The sequence below is a fragment of the Anser cygnoides genome, chromosome Z (genome assembly GCF_040182565.1).
Source record: "Anser cygnoides isolate HZ-2024a breed goose chromosome Z, Taihu_goose_T2T_genome, whole genome shotgun sequence".
Lineage (NCBI taxonomy): Eukaryota > Metazoa > Chordata > Aves > Anseriformes > Anatidae > Anser > Anser cygnoides.
The window spans coordinates 50,897,381-50,921,604 of NC_089912.1; the positions used below are offsets into that span (position 1 = coordinate 50,897,381).

General features: G+C 38.4%; 1 protein-coding gene across 5 annotated transcripts in view; it reads right to left on the minus strand.

Annotated features, from left to right (window-relative positions):
• The window catches only part of CNTLN (centlein), a 208,095-nt gene that overhangs the window by 150,419 nt on the left and 33,452 nt on the right, over positions 1 to 24,224 (minus strand). For all 5 annotated transcript variants that reach the window (XM_048051337.2, XM_048051338.2, XM_048051336.2 and 2 more), the window contains exons 4-5: positions 9,114 to 9,248; positions 8,346 to 8,525 (exon numbers count right to left, since the gene is read on the minus strand). In XM_048051337.2, the coding sequence (XP_047907294.2) occupies positions 8,346 to 8,525; positions 9,114 to 9,248 (315 nt within the window). The remainder of the gene's footprint in view (positions 1 to 8,345; positions 8,526 to 9,113; positions 9,249 to 24,224) is intronic.

Below are 24,224 nucleotides of genomic sequence, written 5' to 3' on the forward strand. Positions count from 1 at the left end.
ACTTCAGTATCACACTACTTATAAACACAGTCACTTATTCTCAGTAATGCAAGTACTCTACGCTTCATCTACAATTAAAAAAAAAAAGTCCTACTAGGATAGCGTCCCAAATCTATGGCCAATTGTACGTTAGTCTATTTTCCAGACTTTGAGACTACAGACTGAGTCAAACAAAACTGCACAGAAACAAAAAATGCTCAGATTTCCCTTTCAGCAGTGATACGTTGAATATTGAATTAAAAATATTTTTGTAGCTGAAAAATAGTTCACTAAAATTATTCACTTAATAGCAGTGAATAATTAACTGTCTTGCTTTAAAATAGCATAAAACTGTGACGCATATTTGGATGTATCAGAAGTGTACTACAATCAAGTTCTTTGCATTTTGACAAGAATTATCATATCCCGTTAATAATAGTAACATTAATTTGGGGAAATAGCAATGAATGAATGAAGCAGAAAAACTACTTGCTTCATCATAAATCTCTAGTTACCTACCAGGTGTACCCCACTGATGAGTCATCATTCAATCCTAAAGTCTAATTTTTGGTAACAAAGATTACTTGTTCTCAGACAACAAAAGACTCCAGAAGGATAGGAAAAAGTTCATTCTATCAACACATGAAAATGTTGAAATGTTGTAAGGTTTGCAATGTAATAATTTAGGGTTTCTCCTGAGTGTTGTTTTTTCCTCAGAATTAAGAAGTTATTGTGGATTGAGACGACGATTGCTATCTTACAAATTTTATGTTAACAAAAATGACAATAGCTCACATTTTCTGTGAGTAAATTCTATTTGTGTGTCTCTCATACCATGCTAACGAGTTGCAGAGAATTTTCATGGTATAGATTAAAAAAAAACAAATCTCATCTCACCAGTACTCAAATTCCCATCATCCACTGCAAAGTAAAATGGGTAATAAATGATTTTGCCCTAAATACAACTTTATAAAGTTATATAATGGAGATGTATAGCAAGGTGGGGATCGGTCTATTTTCTCACATGCCTGGTGACAGGATGAGGGGGAATGGTCTAAAGTTGTGCCAGAGGAGGTTTAGGTTGGATATTAGGAAGAACTTCTCTACAGAAAGGGCTGTTAGGCATTGGAATGGACTGCCCAGGGAGGTGGTTGAGTCACCATCCCTGGAGGTCTTTAAAAGACGTTTAGATGTAGCCCTTAGTGATATGGTTTAGTGGAGGACTTGTTAGTGCTAGGTCATAGGTTGGACTAGATGATCTTGGAAGTCTCTTCCAACCTAGATGATTCTCTGTGTGACTCGGTGTTAAAAACATAAAATTCTGAAACAGAAAAATACTGCAGTATCATATACTGAGGCATTCAATAGGGTTTCTGTGCACCAGTCAGGAATGTAAGACTGTGAAATACTCTAAACTTTTACACTCAGTTTCTGAATATTTCCATTTTTTAAAATCAATGAAATGTACTATGTTGCCTTTTAGTTGATACAGTACCTGAGAAGGCAGTTCTATTATGTAAGCAGGCAGACTGAAAATTTGCTAAATACAATTCTTCAAAACCTGGTTTTCAAATTAATCTGAATTGTATTGTATAGAATGCAAATTTCTACAGCATTCTGAAATATACTAAAGTAAATGCTATGTAAAATATAGCAAGTCAAAACATCTAATAATTCAGTTATATATCATGGGGAAGAAAATGCATATTTGAGAGAAAAATACAAGACAGAAAAGGATGTTATACTTCTATATAACAGTACTGAAAGTGAAATATGAAAAATAAGTCTACTGTTAACATTCTTATTAATTTCTACACAAGAAATGGGGTGATCCTAACTAAAATGAAATGAAAATAAATAGCACAAAAGTAACTTAAGGTAAAACATTATGCAAGTATTTTATTCACTTCAAGCCCAAGAGTGATAAACTCTGAAAACTTAGAGGTAAGGTGAACTTAAAAGAACTTCAAACATAAAAAGCAAAACACACAGACAAGGCATGCTGCAACACAGTTGCATATATAGGTTATGAATTGACTGTGAATACTAAGGTTTTATTTGTAGTTTCAAACTGTTAGAAAGTCACTTTTAAACACAGTACCTTCGTTTTTATGTTTTTCTTCTTACGCATTTTGACAGGAGTGAGAGTAGTTTTCAAGATCCCATCTCAGTAAAACTAATTTTTCAGTGGAACTAAAATTCCAGGCTCCTCTGGATAGAAATGGCTGTTTCTCACCATGCTTCACTTTCAGATAACAACTTCGCCTGTGTCTTTAAAAATCCTAACCTTCAGACTTAAGGTACTTTTTAAAGTACCTTGCCAACTAGAAAAAACAAAACACTAAGCAATTCTACTATCTTTCAGGTCACCTCCACTTAAAATCTGCCAGTCCGCACTTTTTTGTGTCTATATACAAAGCCTTTTGTGACTGCTTGAGTTTGGGAAAATACACATTCTTCGTATCATTCAAGAACAACTTAAGTAACCTCCGCTGAAAGAATAACAACATAACTCACATCCCTAATTCATTTTTACACAGGGAGACACTTCCATGCATAAAGTGGCTGATTGTCAGCTTTTCTACTAGTGCTCTTTCAGGAGATGCAGAAACTGATATAAGCCTAGGAAACAAGAGCTATCTGAAGGCAGAAAGCAAAGCCCTGTATTTATTTTTAGGGTACTATACATTACTTATATGAAGGCATATATGTGAAACAATAAAACACAACTGACATTTTTTTAGCCACTTTGTCAGTTCTCTTCTAGTTCATCTCACCTGAATTTAGACTAACATAACAAATAATTAAAGGAATAACCATTAAATGGACAACCTACTCATAGCAGTTTGTTTTTTTTTCTCTACATTTGTAAAAGTTGAGTTCTACACCCAGGTTCGATTTACAGTAGGTCTGAAAGCAATTAGATCTAGTCTGCAAAAGTGATAAGTGACACTTTTCTGTACAGAAAGTGATATAAAGACACCACCAAAAAAAAAAAAATAAAAAAAATAAAAGGCGAGAAACACAGTCTCTGAATTGAGGGTCACTTCCAAAAGGAGGCACACACTACCAGCCCTTGGAGAACCTCTGTTACGACCTAACATTTCTACCATCTCATACATGCTGTAAATACAATGATGACGTAGTTTACGTTGATTTCATTTAATTCTTCCACAGATACAGGAGAGTAACATGAGTAGTGTCTGTATACAACACCAACTACAATATTGATAAACATAGGGTTTGTTACTGAAAAACGTGTACAAAAAAAAAAAAAAGCTAGTTTCACCCTCAAACTCCAGTCTGAAGCAAAACTGGCTCTCAGAATGGATATCATTTCTAAATTCAAATTATTCTTATCTATAACCACTTCTACCATCACCTGAGAACAAAAATACAATTCTGTTATTGAATTTGTTCATAAATTACTTTTTAAAAGCATTGCAGGGGCATGCTGTATTGGGGTGTATACATCAGAAAATAATCTAGCCCAATACAGTGTAGCATGATAATGTTGTATTTGGCCTCTAAGGATAAGGAAATTATTATTCTTTATTGTTTATAAGCATCCTGTTAAAAGCCAATCTGCCATCCAATATTGATTCTTGAGACTGTCAAGTAATAGAAAGGAGGAATGTCAGGAACAGAGGGAAAAATAAATTCAACTTGAAATTGAAATTTTCAAGCAAATATTTACAAGATCACTATGTAAAAACAGTGATGAACTGCAAAAACAACTGTGTTTTTACAAATGTTTATTTCACCAAATGAAGGTAAAAAACTATGATACATTACTACTTCCTAGGGGTTATATATAAGACATTTCCCTCATGCAGATAGTACTTTTAATATGCCTCTCAATCCTTGCAACAGTCTTGTGAGATAATCAACTTCACCTAATTCTGTCCGTTATCAAAAGTGTACAGTCTCTTAACTAACCTAACAGAGAAAAAATAAGGCACAAACTGGAGCATCAGGATCACAGCTTGTGGTGGTTTAATACTGATGGGCAGCTAAGGTCCACCAGGCCTCTCTCTCACTCCCCCTTTTCATAAGGACAGGGGGAGAAAATATGCTGAAAAGAGCTCCTGGGTTGAGATAAGGACAGGGAGATCACTCCTCCATCACAGACAAAACAGACTCAGCATAAAGGAGATTAATGTAATTTACTGCCAATTAATAACAAACTAGAGCAGTGAGAAACTAAAAGCAAACTAAAAACGCCTTCCCCCCATCCACCCTCTTCCACCTCCTCCCCCCAGCAGCTGGGGAATGGGGGCTGCGGTCAGTCCCTAAGACTTCATCTCCGCCACTCCCTCACGGTCCCTCTCTGCCCCTGCTCCCCGTGGGGTCCCTCCCACGGGATGCCGTCCTGCCCGAACTGAGCCTGCGGGGGCTGCCCACAGGCAGCAGCTCTTCAAGCACTGCTCCCACACGGCTCCGTACCACGGGGTCCATCCCCCAGGAGCAAACTGCTCCAGCACGGGTCCCCCACGGGCGGCAGCTCCCCCCAGACCCCTGCTCCTGCGTGGGCTCCTCTCCACGGGCTGCAGCTCCGGCCCGGGGCCTGCTCCTGCGGGGGCTCTCCATGGGCCGCAGCCTCCTCCAGGCCACATCCACCTGCTCCACCGGGGGCTCCTCCACGGGCTGCAGCGTGGAGATCTGCTCCGTGTGGGACCCATGGGCTGCAGGGGGACAGCCTGCTCCACCAGGGGCCTCTCCACAGGCCGCAGGGGAACTGCTGCTGCGTGCCTGGAGCACCTCCTGCCCTCCTGCTGCACTGACCCTGGGGTCTGCAGGGCTGGTTCTCACTCCTCTCTCCCAGCTGCTGTTGAGCAGCAGGTTATTTTTCCAATCTGCTCTCCCAGAGGCCCAACCAGCGTCACTCCCTGGCTCAGCTCTGGCCAGCAGAAGGTCCCTTTTGTAGCCATCTGGAGCTGGCTCTGGTCTGACATGGGGCATCAGGCTCTGCTCACAGAGGCCACCCCTGCAGCCAAAACCTTGCTATGTAAACCCGTAGGCACGTGCAGCCTGGCAGAAGGCCTCCAGCCCAGCCCCAGCCCAGAGCAGGCTCAGACTGGGCTCAGGCCGGGCTGCTCAGGGCTTCACCCAGCCAGGACACCAAACCCCCAGGCCACAGAGTCCCGACCTCCCTGGGCCCCAGCTCCACAGCCGGGCTGTCCTGGTGGGGAAAAGGCTTCTCCTTGTCTCCATCCTGAGCCCCTCGTGCCTCAGCCTGTGCCCTGCCTCCCACCCTCCTGCCAGGCACCGCTGGGCAGAGCCCTGCAGCATCTCCTCCATCCCCTCCTGACGGTGCCAGGGCTGCTGCTGGGAGCCCCCGCAGCCGCCCCTTCTCCCGGCTGAACCAGTCCCGCTCCGCAGCCTCACCTTGCAGGGCAAGGCTGCCGGCACCACCACCTTGGTGCCTCCCCTCTCTCCTTCCAGTTTACTGTCAGGAACAAATTACAAGTATTTCTTGTATTACAGGACTCAAAAATGGATGCTGCATCTACAGCACTGAGCAGAGGGGGGAGATGACCCCTCCCCTGGCTCTTGAGCCACATCCTGCTTATGCCTCCCTGGGTATTGTTGGCCCTCATTGCTGCCTGAAACAGCTGGCCCCTGCTCAGCTCACTGCCTGCCCACACCAAGAGCTTTTCCCTGTCCCATAGCTGCATTCCTAGTTCATGGCTCACCATTTGACCTCATTAAGGCCCCTGCACATTTCTGTCAAGGTTCCTCACGGCAGCCACGTCCCTGAGCACATCAACTGCTCCCCCCAGTTTGGTGTCATCTGAAAGTTTGATGAGCATGCCTGTTGCCCCCTCCTCCAAGTCACTGATAAAGATTTTAAACAAGACAGGTCCAGGATAGGTCTTGCAGGTAGCCACTTTTTACCAGCCTCCAGACGAGTACGATCCATTAACCACAGCCCTCTGAACCAAAACAACCAAAAAGCTTTTTTAAACATGTTGTTGCTCATCCATTCACCTATAACATCTTAGTTTTGGGACAATGTAGCAAGACAGTGTAAAAAATCTTGCTAAAGTTCATATTAGTCATATCTACTGTTCTCCCCTTGTTCACAGATGCAATCGTTTTATCACAAAAGACAATTTGTCTGCTCAAAAATGATTCGTCCTTGGTAAATCCATGCTGACTGTTTCTAGTTACTTTCTCAATTACATGCCCAGACATGGCTTCCAAGAAGACTCTGTGACTTTCTCAGGGACTGAAGTGAGGCTGACCAATCTTTGTCCTTGGGTTATTCTTTTCATTGGAGACCTTCCCTGATTTCCACAACCTTTGAAAGATGGTAGGCAGCAGCCTCACAGAGGCATGAGTCAATTCTCCCAGCAGCTTGGATGCAGTTCAGTTGGTCCAAAGGACATTTACCTGTCAAGTTATCTCAAGCAACTCCCAGCTCATCCACTGCTGGTACTTCTGAAACTCTGCCTCTAGGCAAGTGTTATCTATTACTTTCTGTCACTAATTTATCCCTCCCTTTCAGCAACAAGCCCACAATTTCCTTTTTCAGCCTTTTAGTAGTGCAACAAACTCTTTTTATTACCTGTCACCACTTGTAAGTCTCAACTGTAATTAGGTTACCTTTGTCCCTGTGTGCCCACACAATGTTTCTGAATTTCTCCTCATTTGTAGACTTCACTGTGTTCACTTCCTGAACACTAATACCCTCCTCATCACACTCGCCACCCACAGACATTTGGTGATTAATTGTGTTTAGCTAAGCTAGTGTCCCGATGCATCCACTTATTCTCCTGAGCATCTGAGTGGGCTTGGAGGAGGCTGTCCTTAAAGACTTGGTAACTTTTTCCAAGCTCTTTAGTGCTGTTTCTCAAGGGATTCTACCTATCTCTGCCTACTCCATAAACTGGAGAGCCCACTCCTTAATTCTATGTCCATACTGTGCTACTACTGTCCATCCTTCGTCTACTCAGAATCATTGGCTTCATAATTTCACAGTCACTATTGCCAAGGCTGCCATTGATTATTAGTCAGTTCTTCCTTGCTTCTGAACAGCAGATCCAGCTGTGTGTAATTCTTGGTTGATTCGGGGAGTACCTCTCTCAGGAAGTTACTTCTGACACCACCTTGATTTACTTGCCAACCCACTCTGAAGCACTGACACTACTTATTTCCATCCCTGGAATCATACAACTATGACACACCTTTCTCTCTTGAGCACGCCCTATCAGCCAAGAAAAGAGACAGATTAGGAATTATTTTGACTGTTCTCATTGAAGGTGTCAGTAACAATGATTTTCAATAATTTATCAGGTATTACAAGCAATACATTTCACAATTTGAAAATTTGAAAATTACTAAATCAGTTCTAAACCACTAGATTTCCCCCCACCCCTCCAAGTACCAGCAAACTATTAGTTGTCTTGGAAATCCTGTAATCCTGTCATCACAACCATTCCAAAGGCCTCAATTTGCAAGAACTTTACTTCCCATGTTAAAAGATCTAAAGGGAACTCTTTACTAGGGTTTTTCCATCAGTACAACAAGCAGAAGAGTCACCAAAACTACTAAATTGCTAGAGTGGAGAAAAAGATATTTCTGGACAAGATACTGATTAGGTAGTTACGATACTGAATACACCAGAAAGTCACGTACATTGATAGTTCAAAAGGAAATGGTGTTGTAAGAATTCATTAGCCATGTAAATAAAAAGAATCCACTGAATATACATACATGTATGTAAGCAGACATCAAATAATTTGATACCATGTTTGGGGTTTTCATTCTTACACAAATTTAAGAAGAAATTGCCAATTTTCACTTAACAGGTCAAAGTTACACTTAAATAACAGACACAATATTCTGCACAATCATTTCTTTTTTCATTTTATCATAAAAAATGAAAATAACTTTTTTAATATAGCATATGCGATAATAAGGCCTCCACAGAGCAAAGTCCTCTGGAGGCTAAGACACAATTTATTCAAAACTGCAGTTAAAAGTTTTAAAGTGTTCTTCCAAAACAAGTATCAAGTCTACTACAACCAAATTACAGGCAAGTAAATAATACATTGAGAAAAAATCATGAATGATAATACTTTTAAGCTTTTATTATTTCATATATATATTTTATCTTAAAATACAGTATCTTTTATTTTTTAATGATTACATTTTAAGATGACTATTTGAAGTCAGATTCCTGCTTTGCAACATCAATTTTTAAAAAGCTGTGGGTCTATAGTGAAGGAATGTAAATGAATGCAAGTCCCCACTGGTAGATTTGAATATATAACTTGTTATTTAAGGAAAATAACTTGTAGTGCAAATGTCTGGAGAAGTTATTTCTGAAATAACATCCAGAAGTCCATTCCACTTTGTACCTTTATTCTGGCATCACTGCCAGATTTTTCTGTTTTCCATTGTACCTCCTGCTTCCTCAGTTTCTCCAGGTCATTTAGCAGGTCAGCACAGCGTGTATTTAATCCCTTATTTTCCTCCTCCAGGTTTTTTATAACCAGTCTGTTTTGCTCTTCCTTCTTCTGTGCACACTCCTCAGTGTCCTGTAGAACAGTACCACAAGGGGCGATAAACAAAAAAAGTGAGAACTAATCAGCAAATATAAACTGTGCAGTTTTACCCTCACAGCAGCTTCTTCTATATTTGATGGCCAAGGTCACCTGTGTACTTTTATTGGCCTCTTTCATGCAGGTGGAAGGGTCATATTTTTTAGCTGGATGACAGCTTTGATGAGTACACATTTGCAAAGAGCCCATTAATTGATCAAGCTGCCTTTGATGCTGTCCCCAGCTATTTTTGAGACCCACACAGACATATCCTCCCAGACCTCGGCTTTATCAATTAATAATGCCAGTCCCATCAGAATCTAATTACAAGAAGCCACATCTTCACACTCCTACTTTCTTTGCTCCATTTCCATCATTAACTATTTATCTGAAAGTTATAAAGCTTGGATTCTTGGCTTTAAAGCATCTTCCTCGGAGTTGGTATGTGAGAAAACGGTAAGGTATAGCAAGGCCTAAGGCAATTTTTTCTCCAAGCTTGTCACTTTCTGTGCCACAAAGGCTGACACTGCTTAAAGAACTACTTCAAAGCTACAGTCTTATAAAACTATGTACAAGTCAATATACCTTAAGTTCTTCACTTTTATCTTTAAATTTCTGGTTCAAGTTACTGAATTCATTCTTCAAACAGGCATTTTCTTCATCCACAGCAATTTTTCTCTGTATTAAGTTGTTTATCTCTTGCTGCTGTCCTGAGAGTCTCTATTAGAAAAATAAATCTGTTAGACAAGAAGCAATTGTAAAAGAACATGCATGTGCAGAAACCATTTTAGACCTATGTCATGTAACAATGTATCATATGTAGTTTCTCAGTATTCTTTTAATTTTGTTACTACTTCACTCGTACCCAAAACAGCATCACCATTAGACACAATAATGTAAATGTGGAACTGAATAGCTTGCTGCTACTGAACAAAAAAGCCCATAAGTGTAGAACCAAACAGAAAATTTTCAGTCAAGATAGACAAAAACAGCCATTTGTAGAAATATTTGTAGTTGAGAATTAAGAACACATTAAAATTTCATTTGCACTTTCAATGTACCAAAAATCTAGCCAAAAAGTAGAGTTGAAAACTCTCCAAAATTCATGACAATAATGAAAAACAACTATTAAGTGAGGGAGCCAGATTATGATATATAATATCTGTATGAAAAGAATTAAATCTAACTGAATTTGCAGCTCAAAGCAAGGAAGACAACTCCACTGAACACAGGTAACAGTTTTGTGTGCTGGACATAATAGAAACTCATGGCCATTAAAAAAATAAATAAACCTTCAAGTTTCTATGTTAGATTTTTGCATGCTGTTTTTAAGATATTCATATTAAAGCATCCTCAGTCTTTAATGTATATTAGCACTCTGCATTTTTCTTCAGGAGGCTGGTTTAATTTCATGTATTGTTTTGTCCCTTGCCCTAAATCAAAACAGCATTTATCTGTTACATTTTCCTAACACTAACACTGTAACTGTATTATGAAATAGAAGAAACTTTTGTTTGAGGATAAAAATGCAACTGCTTTGCCCGTAATATCCAAAGTAAATAAAACATGCTCAGAAACACAAAAAATGATGAATAAGAGGATTATTCCAAAATATTGCTGGTAACATACATAAAGGTTTGTAAACTCCAAATGGTTAATTCTGATTCATGTGTATGTCAGACATGAAAAAGAACGAAAACACGCTGAGAACAAAAGCATACATAGAACAATGTAGTTGAAATCCTAACCAACAATCATTGATTTTAAACCTACACTTAACAGGGTAAACAGTATGTATGTTGGCACTGAACTCTAAGTAATTCACCTACAACAAAAAAACGTGCATAGTACAGCCAGCAGTCATGGATACAAGCAAGCTGTGCAGGGGTAGGCAGCACTTGCTCAGCATGTTTGATAGTATCTGTGCGTTGGAATCCAGAGCACCCACACCCCACCAGCAACATGTCCACAATGCAATCCTCACAGAAGGATGGGTTAATTTTGAGAGTTTGAGTACTGGCCTGAAAACCAGTGTCTCCTCAACATATGAATGTTCTTCTCTGTCTTATGCATTATGTTGTAACATTTGAAAACTCTTAACAACCAGTAAAACACCTTTTTCAGTATTATTGAAGTCAAAACATTAAAAAAAAAACAAAAAAACAAAAACACTGATTTCACGTATTTGATTTTAAGACTAAGACTAGTAGGAATTATTTCTTTGCCAATTATCACCTAAGCCACTTGTGAACTACAGTGACAGAAAGGCTCCAGAAAAATATATTTGAAGATAGGCTGTGAAATTAGTCTATGCATTTAGCAAAATACTTACTTATTTAATGTATCATTTCATTTCTTGCTGGTTTCATCTTTTACTTAACAGAGACCTTTGCTGTAACTTCTGAATTACTTTGAATATCTGCTTCTCTTCTGTGGACTTCCTCCCTTTTTTCTACACAACACATCCTCACCTTTCTTGCAGATACTTTTATTTTCTACTTTTCCTCCTATCATCAGCCTCAAATCTGTTCTATACATCGTTCCCACAAATGTAGCAATTAACTTATCCCTCTGACCAATACTTCTATTCACACACAGTTCTAAATCTGGTAATGTTTTTTGCAAAATGAAACATACCACACTACAGAGAAGAAAATATTTCCAAGCAAGAACAAACCCTAAAAAGCAGTTTGAGAATAATGAGAAAGAGAATGGAATACAGCTAACCTCTGTAGCAAATACCAAAAACAAACAACCATGAACGGATAATGTCTAATAAATAGTGTAGGGAGGCATGAGGGGCATTTATTTTTCCACACTGAAATTTTTAGTTTATCAAGGAGGGAAAAAAAAGGAAAAAAAAACACACCTATCTTGTGGTAGGTAGCAGCCATAGTAGAATATACAAAATGACAGACTTTCTAACAGAGCTTTTTAAAAAGGTGGAAAAGAATGTGAACATGAATTAAAGAGAATGGAAAAATGAGAGTAAAATCAAAAGAAAAGTGAAAGAAAATACAGAAACCTCATACTCTCATGTCTTGGAATTTTTCCTCACATGTCATTAATTCAAACCAACCAACCAACCAGACAAAAAAATACCCAGAGGATTTCATTAATACACCTTTTTACAAACAGTTCTGTCATGTAAAGACTCAACTGTGAAGATACAGAACCAGCTTGTATTTAAAACAGTGTTTAATTGGTAATTTAATCTTGAACCTCTAGTGTAGTTATTTATTTTTATAATATAACTAACTCCCCTACAGAGACTCATTCTACAGCATTGGCACTTTGAACAAAAACACTCCAGTTAAAGTTTTCCTAAGATTATAGATTCATAACCATTCTTCCATTTCTTCCAAAATAAAACTAAACCTGAATTTCAGATTCAGAAGTTTATATGAAACTTTTCTCAGAATCATACCACAGTGCATAAACCTTCTTAGCCTGGGTAATTTGTTATTCAGGATACTACAACTTATTCATAAATTGAGTGTGAATATGCTACGCTAATTTCATGATGTTCAAATTGTTAAAGTACTATCGGCAAGTTTAGAAGAGTGCACACAATATTTTAGATTTGATTTTTATATGTGTGTATATGTACGCCTGCTCACATTTTATATACGTACATATGTGTGCAGTTAAAAGTATATTGGAAATGTAATGTGCTAAAAATCAGTCTGTGCATTTTTCTCATTTGCTTAGAAATATTTTTGCATAACCATGTAGGACAAACCCAAAAACCCTACCAGTTCATTTTTTTTTCTTTTCCTTTTTCTGTTTACTTGCTTTCTTTTTATTTTTTAATTCCTGTCTCTTTTGATAAGAACATTTGTATTTTGGTCCTTACAAATTAGTATATACCGCCAGGATGACAGCATGCATTCACCAGATACTACAGAAGGAACAGGGAAATTGAGAAACCTCATCTTTACTAAGGACTCCTCTCTCGCATATTTTGAACGTACTAGACATGACTTAACTATTCAAAAAACAAAATAATTGTTCTTCAGACACATATTATTACAGTTACAGGAACAAGTCATTGCTGGCAGATCATGATTAAGTTGCATCTTTTAACACACGTGATTCCACATTACCATGGAAAGCATTACTTCGTTTGCCTCCCTCTCAATCCCCCCGTCCTCACAGACTTTGAGTAAGTGGCTCCTTTGAGTCTTCCTTCTAGCTCATTGCTGCTTGTTTAATGTTTACCAAGACAAAGTCTACATTGAAAGCATTACCCTAGAAATTCTACCTATCCAAAAGACTCTGTTGGCTCTAATAGAGTTTAAGACTCACAAATATGCACATACAGAATCTCAAAGTTCAGCTCCAACTTTTTAAGGCATCCGATTCAGTACACAAGCTACACCATGCTGAAAAAGTGTGTATGCATACGTGTTTATATATATATATATACACACACACACATATATAAAGCTTACATTAAACATGTATATAGAACATACATTTGTAAAGCAAAACCAGAAAGATCTTTGGGACCTGTCAGGAACACAATGTTTTAAAGCAGTTTGAAGAATAATGGAGGTACAAAGATACAACAAAAGTGCAACGAGCTACTTAAAATGTTTGTTCAATATTGCTGGGATGGAATTTTAAACTACTTACTTTGCAGCATAATCAGATCATCCTGAATCAGACTAGCACATTAATTACCTACCCCACAACTGACTCACGTAAGTCTTTAAATCAAACAAAAGGCAACTACACCATATCAATCACCGTGCAGTAAACTCACCTGAATGGTCTACAAAGTCAACTACTGCAGCAGTAGTGAAACATTATTTAGGTAAGCTATATCTGCATGAAAAAAAAATCTTGTTATGTTTCAAAGCATATTACCTGGCTACCATCTTGTATGCTCTTATCTTTTCCTCTAAATGAAATGAACTTTTACTCTCATATCTGCTCACTTCACACACTTATAAAGAACAGGGAAAAAAAACAACACAGGAGTATTACTCAGGAGCCATGACTGGGTAGAAATAAGGGTCATGAAGAAGAATTTCTAAGATACAGAAAATTAAGCAAATTATCATCTGCCTTTGCCTGGGCAGCTGTTTTTGCACTTTATTTCCTCAACCCATGAATTACCTTGTAAGAATAATAGAGTAAAGACTGATTTCTTAAAGCAGAGAAAACAATCAGTGTTCCTGAAAGACTATCCTACTCTGGTAGGCAAGTGAAACAGCAGGAAAAAAAAAGTGTGATCAAACACACGGGGCAACCTCCCACATGAGGTTATTTTGACAGACTTCACCGGATAAAAACACTCATCAGGAATTCATCTATTCCCACTGTATCTACTGTTTTTGTCTAGATAGCATAAAAGACAGGTTAATGCTACAGAAGAACAATCTTAAAATTCTGCATTGACTGCAATTGTGCTTGTTTGAATACAACAGGACAAAAGCAAAGTTCAATAGGCTGTTGACAGCCTCCTGCCCAAGAACTATACAAAAATATATGTAACTAAGACAACTAGAGTACACGTGCGAAGATTTTTCCATAGACAAGCTTCCAAATACACGAAATAAAACTGTATTCTACAAGTGAATTCGCTCAACGGAAAACCAAAGGAATCTGCTGATACCCTTTTGCTTCACTGAGAAGAATCAAACAGTATCCCTTGTATACTGTTGGCACCCAGAATGCTCCAGGCAACAGCACATACAAAGAAAAACCGTGAGCTGCTGGAGCACATCTTCTGATGTTCAAGAAGACTGTTGTTCCAGAACTCATTTTTACCTTTTCTCATGGTACCTCTTTAGCCACAACACAATACAGGTGGTTTTTTTTTTGTTTGTTTTTCTTTTTTTTTCTTTTTTGTTTTTCCTTAACAATATCCAGTTATTTACTGGAAATAACTACTTTTATTTTAAATACTTTCATGTCAATCAGCAAGGGAAGCAAAATCACATGCTAAGCTGCAGATCAAGAGATAAAGGGAAAAAGTTCTTTTTCTCCTAGCTCTGAAAGGAAGCACATCAGAGTCATGTCAGTATCTTGCTACAATTTTCTGTCAATATTTATTGTGAATATATAAACAAAAAGATATATTTTTAAACTGAAATTCATTTTTATGCAGCCTGAATTTAGACGGTATACTACCTTGTGCAAGACAGTGAAAGTAACATAATAATGCTAGATGTCTGTTTTCAAAAAGAGTATCAGCATATGCAATGACCAAGAGTAATAGACTGTTTGATGTTCTTAGAGATATCCTCATTGAACTTCTAGTCTTCAGTGAAATATTTTTAATCACTACATAAAAAGCATGCAGAAAGGACTCTGAAACAAGAGTTGTACGTGCTATTACTATGTAAGTGTTTCCACATTTTGGAGTGGAGGAAGATTATTCATGGTACTGCAGTGTAAAATGTTACCAGATTGTTATCAGTACTCCCTACATGCCTCTATGCAGGTTCACAAAATGTAGGTAAGAGTGCGTTTTATTTCATATCAATAAGTTAACTCAGACACCTACCAATAGGTGATTCTTCATTGCTGCTACTAATGAAACACAAATGCCACAACACACCTGATTTCTGTAACAGGCTGCTGAAGCACTTAATGAAAAGCCTTAAGTCTCTACAACTCGATATTAAGTCTCCATATATGACTGAAATGAAGGGACATGCATTCAATTTCCACTACCAATGGTAAAAGCTGTCTTTTGGGTAACAAACAAAAATCAAGTTCTGTAACTTCTTGGTTCACATTCTTTGTAAGAAGCTTTCACTGTGCAGCAGTACTCTTGTTATGTACTACATAAAAGATAAAAATGAATGATAACAAGGTAACTGGAACTGATGAGGAACTCCTAAACGATGACTTTTTATGAAATACCAAGACCTCAAACAAAATGAACTTACTAATTAATTTACTTTATTTTATTATAACTTAAGTAAGCGCAAATTTATTATTCTCTCTTTTAAAATGCCTCTCTTCAAAATTTTTCCTTCAACTTCTACATACGTATTTTCTCCCTTTTGTCACCAAGTACTTGAGGTCAGCTTACCACAGTCCTAACTTTCTCCCCTTGCTTCCAACTTTCCTTTCTTCTGGCATGAACTGCAAATTAACTAGGTGCCATTAAAAATGTACTGGCAACACTTCACATCTTTCCTTGTTTTCTCAAATTTCTCTTTATATTTTTTGAACTTCATTGTTCTAAACTTGAACACTCAGAAGTATGATTAACAAGTAATATTCCTAGTCATATTCAGATAGTTCTCCCACAGAAAGAGCACAAAAGAAAAAAATAAAATCAAACAAAAGAAATCCACTTTCATCTCATGACTATTCATTAGATTCTTTAATTATTTTCAGATGTAGGATGACCAGAAGTTCTACGTAAATAATTCATGAAAAGGTAGCCGTATGTTATAGAAGTCATCTGCTGCACTTAGCAATCTGTATGCTGTCCTTTCATAGTCAAAATGACACTAGCCAGTTATGATACAAAATGTAATTATTTTTAAATCCATACAGCTCCAAAAGTCAAATGCTGACAGTGCTACCTGATTCTATAGTAACATGATCCCTTCATTCACAAACACCTATTCAACTTAGAACTTGTCTCCTAACAAGGACAGAAAAAACAAGGTAAAAAAACAACTGATGTGTATAATGAATAAAAATGTAACTTGTGCAACAGTATTATGAGCACATATCTCACTATTAATTCCTGCTTTTCATGTTTGCCCTTAAGCTATAAAAATCTTTAACAAAAAAAACAGCAAGGAGAGGGAAACTGAAGTGCAGGAGTCCACTTGATTTTCATAGCACCAAAAGTTTGTTTGTTCTCCTTTATCCCATCCCATGCTCCAGGACTCCCCAAGAAGAAACAATTTAAAAGGATTTACCTAATAAAAAGAAGTATGAAGCTGCCAGAAGACATCAGGAAATCCATTCCCAACATTAATGAGAATATTAAAACTTCTATTTCTATCAATAATAGACGTGAAATAAAACATAACCTAGAGATGTATAAAAAAAAATGCTGAAAACGCTGTCCATTCAAATGTGTTTACCTACCATTTATGTGTTAAAGAAACAAGGTAGGTCTTTTTTTTTTCAGGAGGAAGGAAAGTAAGTGAAGATCCTGTAAAGAAGGTTGGTTTTGTTTTTTGTTTTTGTTTTAAGTGTACCAGGTGAAATGGCTCTACAGAGAAGCAGATCAGAAATATAAGCAGCTGATGCCATTTTGCAGGTGGGGAATATATTCTTGCTCCTCTGCCACTAGTTGGTCCTGCACCTGAATTCTCACCTGACCCATAGATTAAGTAAGGGTCAAACGGTATAATCCATTATGAACACTATGTTCCCCATGTGCTCTTTAGACTTGTCTGATGTGATTAATTGGGTATCTTCGGAAAATTTTGCTATCTTAATTATACCACCCAACAGAATTTCTCAGTATTTCAACATGTGGTGGAAATACACTGGGACTTCATGTAGCAACATCATGTAGTTTTGCAACTCTAGCGTCTTGCTTTCACTAGCAGCAAAAGAACAAATTCTAGACAAAAATCTGCTAAGCAGATGACAGCACTGACAAAACCTTATGACATGCACCACTGTGTTCCATTTGAGATGCTCTTTACAACTACTTCACAGCACTTTCCTTACCTTGTTCATTAGAAACAAAGTTACACAATTTTTCTCACTTCTTACCATCTCCTACAATCTTATGCATCACTTCTGCTTGTTCTTTCTGCTGCAGTGGCATAAGGCAAGCACTGCCAGCAGCTGTTTTTGTACTGACAGTGGGAGCCAAATACTGTTTCTGGCATGGGTGCAATAGATGTGCCATATCTGAAACAACATATGCACAAGCTCCCTGCCCTAGAAGGGGAACCTTTTCACAAGAACACACTAGTCTGGAAATGAAGCAGCACTGCTAAAAAGAAAAGCTGTAGCTTCACACTAAAACCAGCATCTCTCCCAGTATAGCATGTACTGCAGTAATGCATCTGCTAGATTTAAAGATTAATGGGCCATTTTCCTCTAATGAGGATATGACAGCTCTCAGGATAACTAACACTGACAATATAATCGATACTGACAATCTTGCCACAGCTCTAACATCACTTTAACCATCAGCTGCTCTGAATAAATCCCCTTTCCTCTTTTGTCTAGTGGTTCTCAGCATCAGGTCAGACTGGATTTTCTATGGGACCTGTAAAAACTGTACTGTAAAGCAGCACAGTGAATCACAGAATCATTAAGGTTGGAAAAGACCTCCAAGATCATCTGGTCCAACCATCCCCCTACCACCAATATCATCATGTCCCTGAGCACCACGTCCAACCTCTCCTTGAACGTCCCCAGGGACGGTGACTCCACCACCTCCCTGGGCAGCCTGTTCCAATGCCTGACTGCTCTTCCTGAGAAGAAATTTGTCCTAATTTCTAACCTAAGCCTCCCCTGGCACAGCTTGAAGCCATTCCCTCTAGTCCAGTTATCTGTGAGAAGAGGCCAACCCCCAGATCACAAAACACAGTGACACATTCTCTACTCCTCCACCTCTCCTTAGCAGATACATATTAAAAATGATGCAGCCCAGCCCTCTAGGCCAGGCAGCAGAAAATCCCAAATATCTCCTTACCCCTTATTCAGCCCACTAATTCCAAATGAAAACCAATAATTCGCTGATTTTTTTTCTCTTCTCTTCATTGCAGAGCATGATCTTGATGGAACTGGGTATTTTTTCTACATTGCCCTCCTCTGCAAGGACTGCAGAAGGTCCTCAGAGCAAGATAGCCTCTGTCTTTGGAACTGTGTAATGACTACGAGTTCTGCAGGAAAGGACACCTACGAGCATTTACTCCTGACACAGCAATATTTCATTACACTCACATACATCAACATTGCCAGATCAGGTGTAGTAAATAAAGAACAGCTGTTGCTATGATCAACTTTTCTGACAAGCTCCTTCCTATGTGTGGTCAGCAGATTCATGTGGGCAGTACTTCAACTCAAAGGGCACGCTGCCTTCTGCTACCCTGTCCTTAAGGAACAAGGGTTTTCTCAAATGTGAGCAAATCTGCCTGTATTCAAGTAAGAAGCCATGATATATGAAAAGATTCCTCATCAACAATGTTCTTAAAGGGAGCAATAAAATCCAGCTTCACCCACTTGCTATACTGATTTTACAATTAAAAAAAAAAAAAAGTGTTTCACTAAAGCAAACATAATACACTAAACAGTTAAGAAGTCAGTTTCTTCTACTGTATAAACAGTTTCCAATTACTTTAGAATTCATTTTTATCTCTATAAAAAAGGCTATCCCAACATTTCTCTGATTGGCTACATGATAATTGTTCTTACCTGAATTGGACAGGAAATTCTCAAACTATACCTCAAACCCCTAGAGGACAAACAAGATCGTAAAGATGAGGCCCACAGAAAAATCTCTCTTACTCCTTTCCAGACTTATATTGAGCTTTGCTAACACAAGAATCAAGCAGTTCACACCAGTAGGACTGGCACAGGACAATTAACATTACTTTTCTTCATTCACTGTACTTTTTTCCTGTCTAATCTGCGTGCAGCTGTCATTTCAGGCTAAAAACACAACTTAGAACAGGCAGGCAGAGTAATAAAGATCAAGAAGCTTTAGACAACTTCAGGCTTGGCCACTCAGGCAAATTAATGGAAATCAAGTGTGGCTTTACAGCATACCTGTACCATCACCCAATATAGCTGCTCTCTGGTAGATTAAATGGGAGAACTCCTTCCTCAGAACTGAGTAAGCTAGCACACAGAAACACATTTTCAACTTGCAGAGAAAGCATTCCTGTTGGGAATTCACACAAAAGTACTAATGAGCTGTAAAGGCACATTGTAATTTACTGCTTATTAATTTCTTCAGACAAACATGCCCACAGGTATTAGCCATAGTCATCACACTGCCTACCTCAGGTAGCCTCATATCAATAAACCAAAATCAGCAACATTCAAGTATTTGAAATAGAAATATATTTTCCCCCTTGTCTTTCTCACTCAGGCCAGTTCCTTAACGAGATTTCTTTCCCTTAATTTTATGAGAATGCTAACTAGAAGATGGCAAGCAGCAAAACACAAAGACACATGATAATTCACCAGTGAGGTCTGAAAGGGCTACATCTAACAAACTGGTTCCACCACTGAATGATGAACTATTTTCCAAGGTACAACTTGAGTTAAAAAAACTTTTTGAAGAAAAAAAAATGTCTGTGTCCTCAGATATTGTTCACTTGCATTATCTATAAATCTCATTCACTGGAGAAACTTTTTTGCATGAGTTTACAAACTCCACATAATCTCATCACCGCTGACACATTCAGCCAAACTCCCTATTACTGAAATTATTCTCATGTCCCTCATTACATAAGAATAATCAAGGTTATCTGCTACTGGAAATAAAATGTTAAGATGGTAATAATGTGTGTGTATACATTTGTCTTAATTTAGTAACAGCATTTTATTACAAAGAAAAATACAGTCAGGTGAAAGTACAAAAGTTAAGAAAAATTTATTAGCATTAATTAATGCTTAAAGGTAGAATTATGCTTCTTTCAATTGGACCCATTAAAGGGGCTTTAATACAGATTTGCACAGCAAGCTGAAGATTTTCAAGTGCAGATAATGAGGCAAGCTAGTACTATTTTAACCCCTCTAGAGTATAATCGGTTGATAAGGTTTGAAACCTTACAAGGTCTAGGACAAAAAGATTAGCTTTAGTTCCACCAGATCAGAATTGAAACCTAATTAATTAACAATGTTATAAAGACAAAAAAGGTTTACTGCTACTTTTGCTCATCTTTAATTTTATCTTCTAAGGAAAACAAGTGAAGATATTTTAATCTATTGCATGAATGGCAAAAGACTGAATTTCCTGCTCCCACACTGTCCTCTAAACTAGTAGTTTAAAAGTCACAAATTTGAATGTATTATTGCAAAACCTCACCTTATTTTAACAGAAGGGGTGGGGGTGGAAGACACAGAAGACAGCAACAGTGATAGATTTAAGACATACAAACATTATACATTAAGTACACCAGGAAGAAAACGTTTTTAAAGAAAAAAGGAGAATGAAAAAGATACCTGCAGCAGTCAGTCTTCGGAATAACAGTAACCATAACTGTAGGAAAGTGCTGTATCCACATAAAGGCAGTAGTTACACATTCTTTTCCTTGAAACACAGAGAAACTACATGGCAAGGATGCAACACTACTAAGGAAAGAGTTTTCAAACAGTGACTTATGATTCTATGGCACTAATGGACGTGAGTTAGTGAAGGGACTTGGTAGGTGATGATCTTTAAGATTTTTTCGATTCTAAATGATTCTGATTTTATGACTTAATGCTATTAGTCATACAAAACAAAAATGTCATCGATAAGACAGGTATAGCAATTTAGCCACCATCCTAAAAGGTGTGAGATTTTTACCACACAGCATTTAGAATAATTGATATATATATACACAACACCAGGTAAGGCACAGGTGTGACTACCAAGAGTTACTGATCAGTGAGTTACAAAGACAGTAATAACAGAAGGAGGAACAAAGGGAAAAATAATATGGAAAGTTCAAACATGACATGTTTTGTTTCAGAGTTATGTGCAATAATAGATGAAAATACTACCAATTAATAAGTACTTCAATGAATACTACATTATTTGAACCTTCAAAAGGTACACCTTGAAGTGCTTCACATAACATTTAAAGTGTTATAAAAACATGCAGATATGCGATAAACTCATGAAAAGAAATAGTCATACATTTACCTAAATCTAATATTACACTATTTTAATTTAGCAAAGGTGCACATCAGAATGAGTGATGCTAACGCACATAAAAGGTCAATGGATATACTCTGTTCTCACAGAGAAGTTATCAGACAGCAGAAATTTTGCAAAAATGAACTTACATAAATTTTTACACTTAAAACCATGAGTCCTGTTCTTATGAATATTGGAGCATTATTTTCCTCGATTAAATTAATCAAAACTGATTAAAGACCGTACTCACATTTTTAAAGTAATTATTTTTGTAGATTTTCAGTAATATCCTAAAAAAAAAGGGATGTCTTCAGCCAGCTGAAACATCTCAGTACAAATAAAGCTAATTTAGCTCTCAGTATTAAGTAACTATAGGCATCTCATCTACAGTGTGGGGAATATGATTTCCTATTTATGGTCATTTTAAATGGGCTCCTAGGCATGTCAGGACAAAGTCTAAGCAGAATACAAGAGAAGGAGAATTTCATTCTAGGGTTTTGTTGCTATTTCTGGCAGCAACATCAGCTTACATGTCAAACTATGAGATACATTGTTTATTTGCTTTTTTTCCCACTTGCAGCATGGATTTGTACAATCAGCTGACCAGTGGCCACTCAAATTCCTAGTAAATAAATACTCTTGTGACAAATGTTATTGTTGTAATTGATATCCCAATGTGATGCATGAAAAGGAAGGGAAAACAACAGAAAAAAAAGACTGGATAATCCCACGTTCCCAGACGTAACAGACTGGTAGACTGCTGTTGTTCTCTATAGAACAGAACTTTCAGTGTTATTACTGCCAAAACTGACACTTTCATAAGCAATACATTTGTATGTTAATTACACAAATAATGTCATTTCTCCTTAAATAAACAAAGAATGAGAAAATCCAGAAAGACAAAATAAATGAGAATGCTCCTCACTATATTGTTCTCTATCCCAGCTCAAGTCTTTGATTACCTGCTGGGTCCAAGCCACCATGAATACTCAGCAAACTCAGAAAACAATCCCCCTCTGTTGCAATCTGGTGACATCCCACGAAACAGATGAGGCAAGGCCAGAATGCTACCCGCGTTGTATACAGCTTTAATACACAGCACTGGCCTCTGACACCAACCAGTGCCCTTCACAATCCACTCCATGAGTCAATAATACAATATTGGAAACTACATGAAATGGCTCTATTGAAACGTGTTTCAGCAGGCACTATCATGGAAAAAGCAGCTTCTGTTCTACTCATCAGCTAATTCTTCGCATCATGTTATCAAGCCGTCCTTTCCTTGGCTGCCTCTTTTCCTTGGTACTAGTTACATTTCCAGTCTCTCTCCACTTGCAGACAGTAACTTCAATGCACACAATCAATTTCAGATTTCTGATCAATTTCAATTTCAGCTTCCAAAATTGATCTGAAACCACAGACAGCAATCTCATGGAGATGCATGCTACAGGTTCAAAAGCTAGCACAGCAGGCAGTCTTTCTTAAAAGCACATTACTGCACAAAAACTTCTACAAGCGTCTTACACAGCTTTTTTTTTCTTTCAACTAAGGATAGGGTAAAAATGCAGGAACAGTCATGAATTGCTGCTTAATAACTATGATGTACATGTAAGCACCAGATGCATTATGAATCACATCCACAGCCATTGAGGAACTAAAACCACAGAAACTCTAACCGTTGCTCTAATACAAAATAAAAGGATGAAGAATCACACCTCAGTGGTGTTTCTTGTCAGGCAACAGGTGTATCAGTTTTTGAACAAATCCAAAGCAGGAAAACTCTGGAAACGAGTTTATTCCACTGACTATACAAGTTACCTCTTTCAAATAAGAAAGACCCTAGTAAAGGCAATCAGAACTGGGAGAAAATTTATTAACAATCTGGCTGAAGGGGCAGAGCAAACCCTAACATTGCTGACAACAAAAAACTTGGAGCACTGATTGATAAACCAGAGTGTCGTGCTGCCATCCAGAGGAACCTGGACAAGGTTGAGAAATGCCTGCCAGGAACCTCATGACATTCAACAAGGGGAAGAAGTGCAGAGTCCTTCACCTGCAGAAACAGCTCTGCAGAAAGGGACCTGCGGGTCCTGTTGGAAACCAACCAGGCCATGAGCCAGCAACGTGGCCTTGTGGCAAAAATGGTGAAGGGTATCCTCGGCTGCATGAGGGGAAGTACAGTCAGCACATGAAGGGAGGTGATCCTTTCCCTTGGTTCAGCACTGGCGACGCCTCACCTGGAGCACTGGGTCCAGTTCTGCGTTCCCCAGTACAAGAGGGACCTGGAGCTACCAGAGACAGCCCAACAAAGGGCGACAAGAAACACGAGGAAAGGCTGGGAGAGCTGGGAGTCTTCAGCCTGGAGAAGAGGAGGCTCGGGGTGGGGGGGATCTCATCACTGCCAATAAATACCTGAAGGGAGGGTGCAAACAGGACAGAGCCAGGCTCCTTTCTGTGGTGCCCAGTGCTGGGACTGGAGGCAGTGGGCACAAACGGAAGCACAGGAGGCTCTGTCCTGATGTTCAATCATGAAGCGCTTTTCCACTGTGAAGCTGACCGAGCACTGGCACAGGTTGCCCAGAGAGGCTGTGTTTCTCCTTCCTTGCAGATAGGCAGAAGCCATCTGGACGTGGTCCTGGGCGACCGGCTCCTGCTTGATCAGGGGGTTTTGGGCCAGATGACCTCCAGAAGCCCCTTCTAACCTCACCCCATCTATGATTCTATAAAAACAACTACATTTATCAGCCAGTCTTTTATCCCCAGGAATGGACAGACTCAGGCAACTGAAAACAAACTCTGGACCTTTGTGCTTATGCTATCAGCTTTGTTATCTGTAATTATAATTCTCTTTCTCTCCCCCCAAATCACACGTGGTTTAATCATGATTTTTTTCT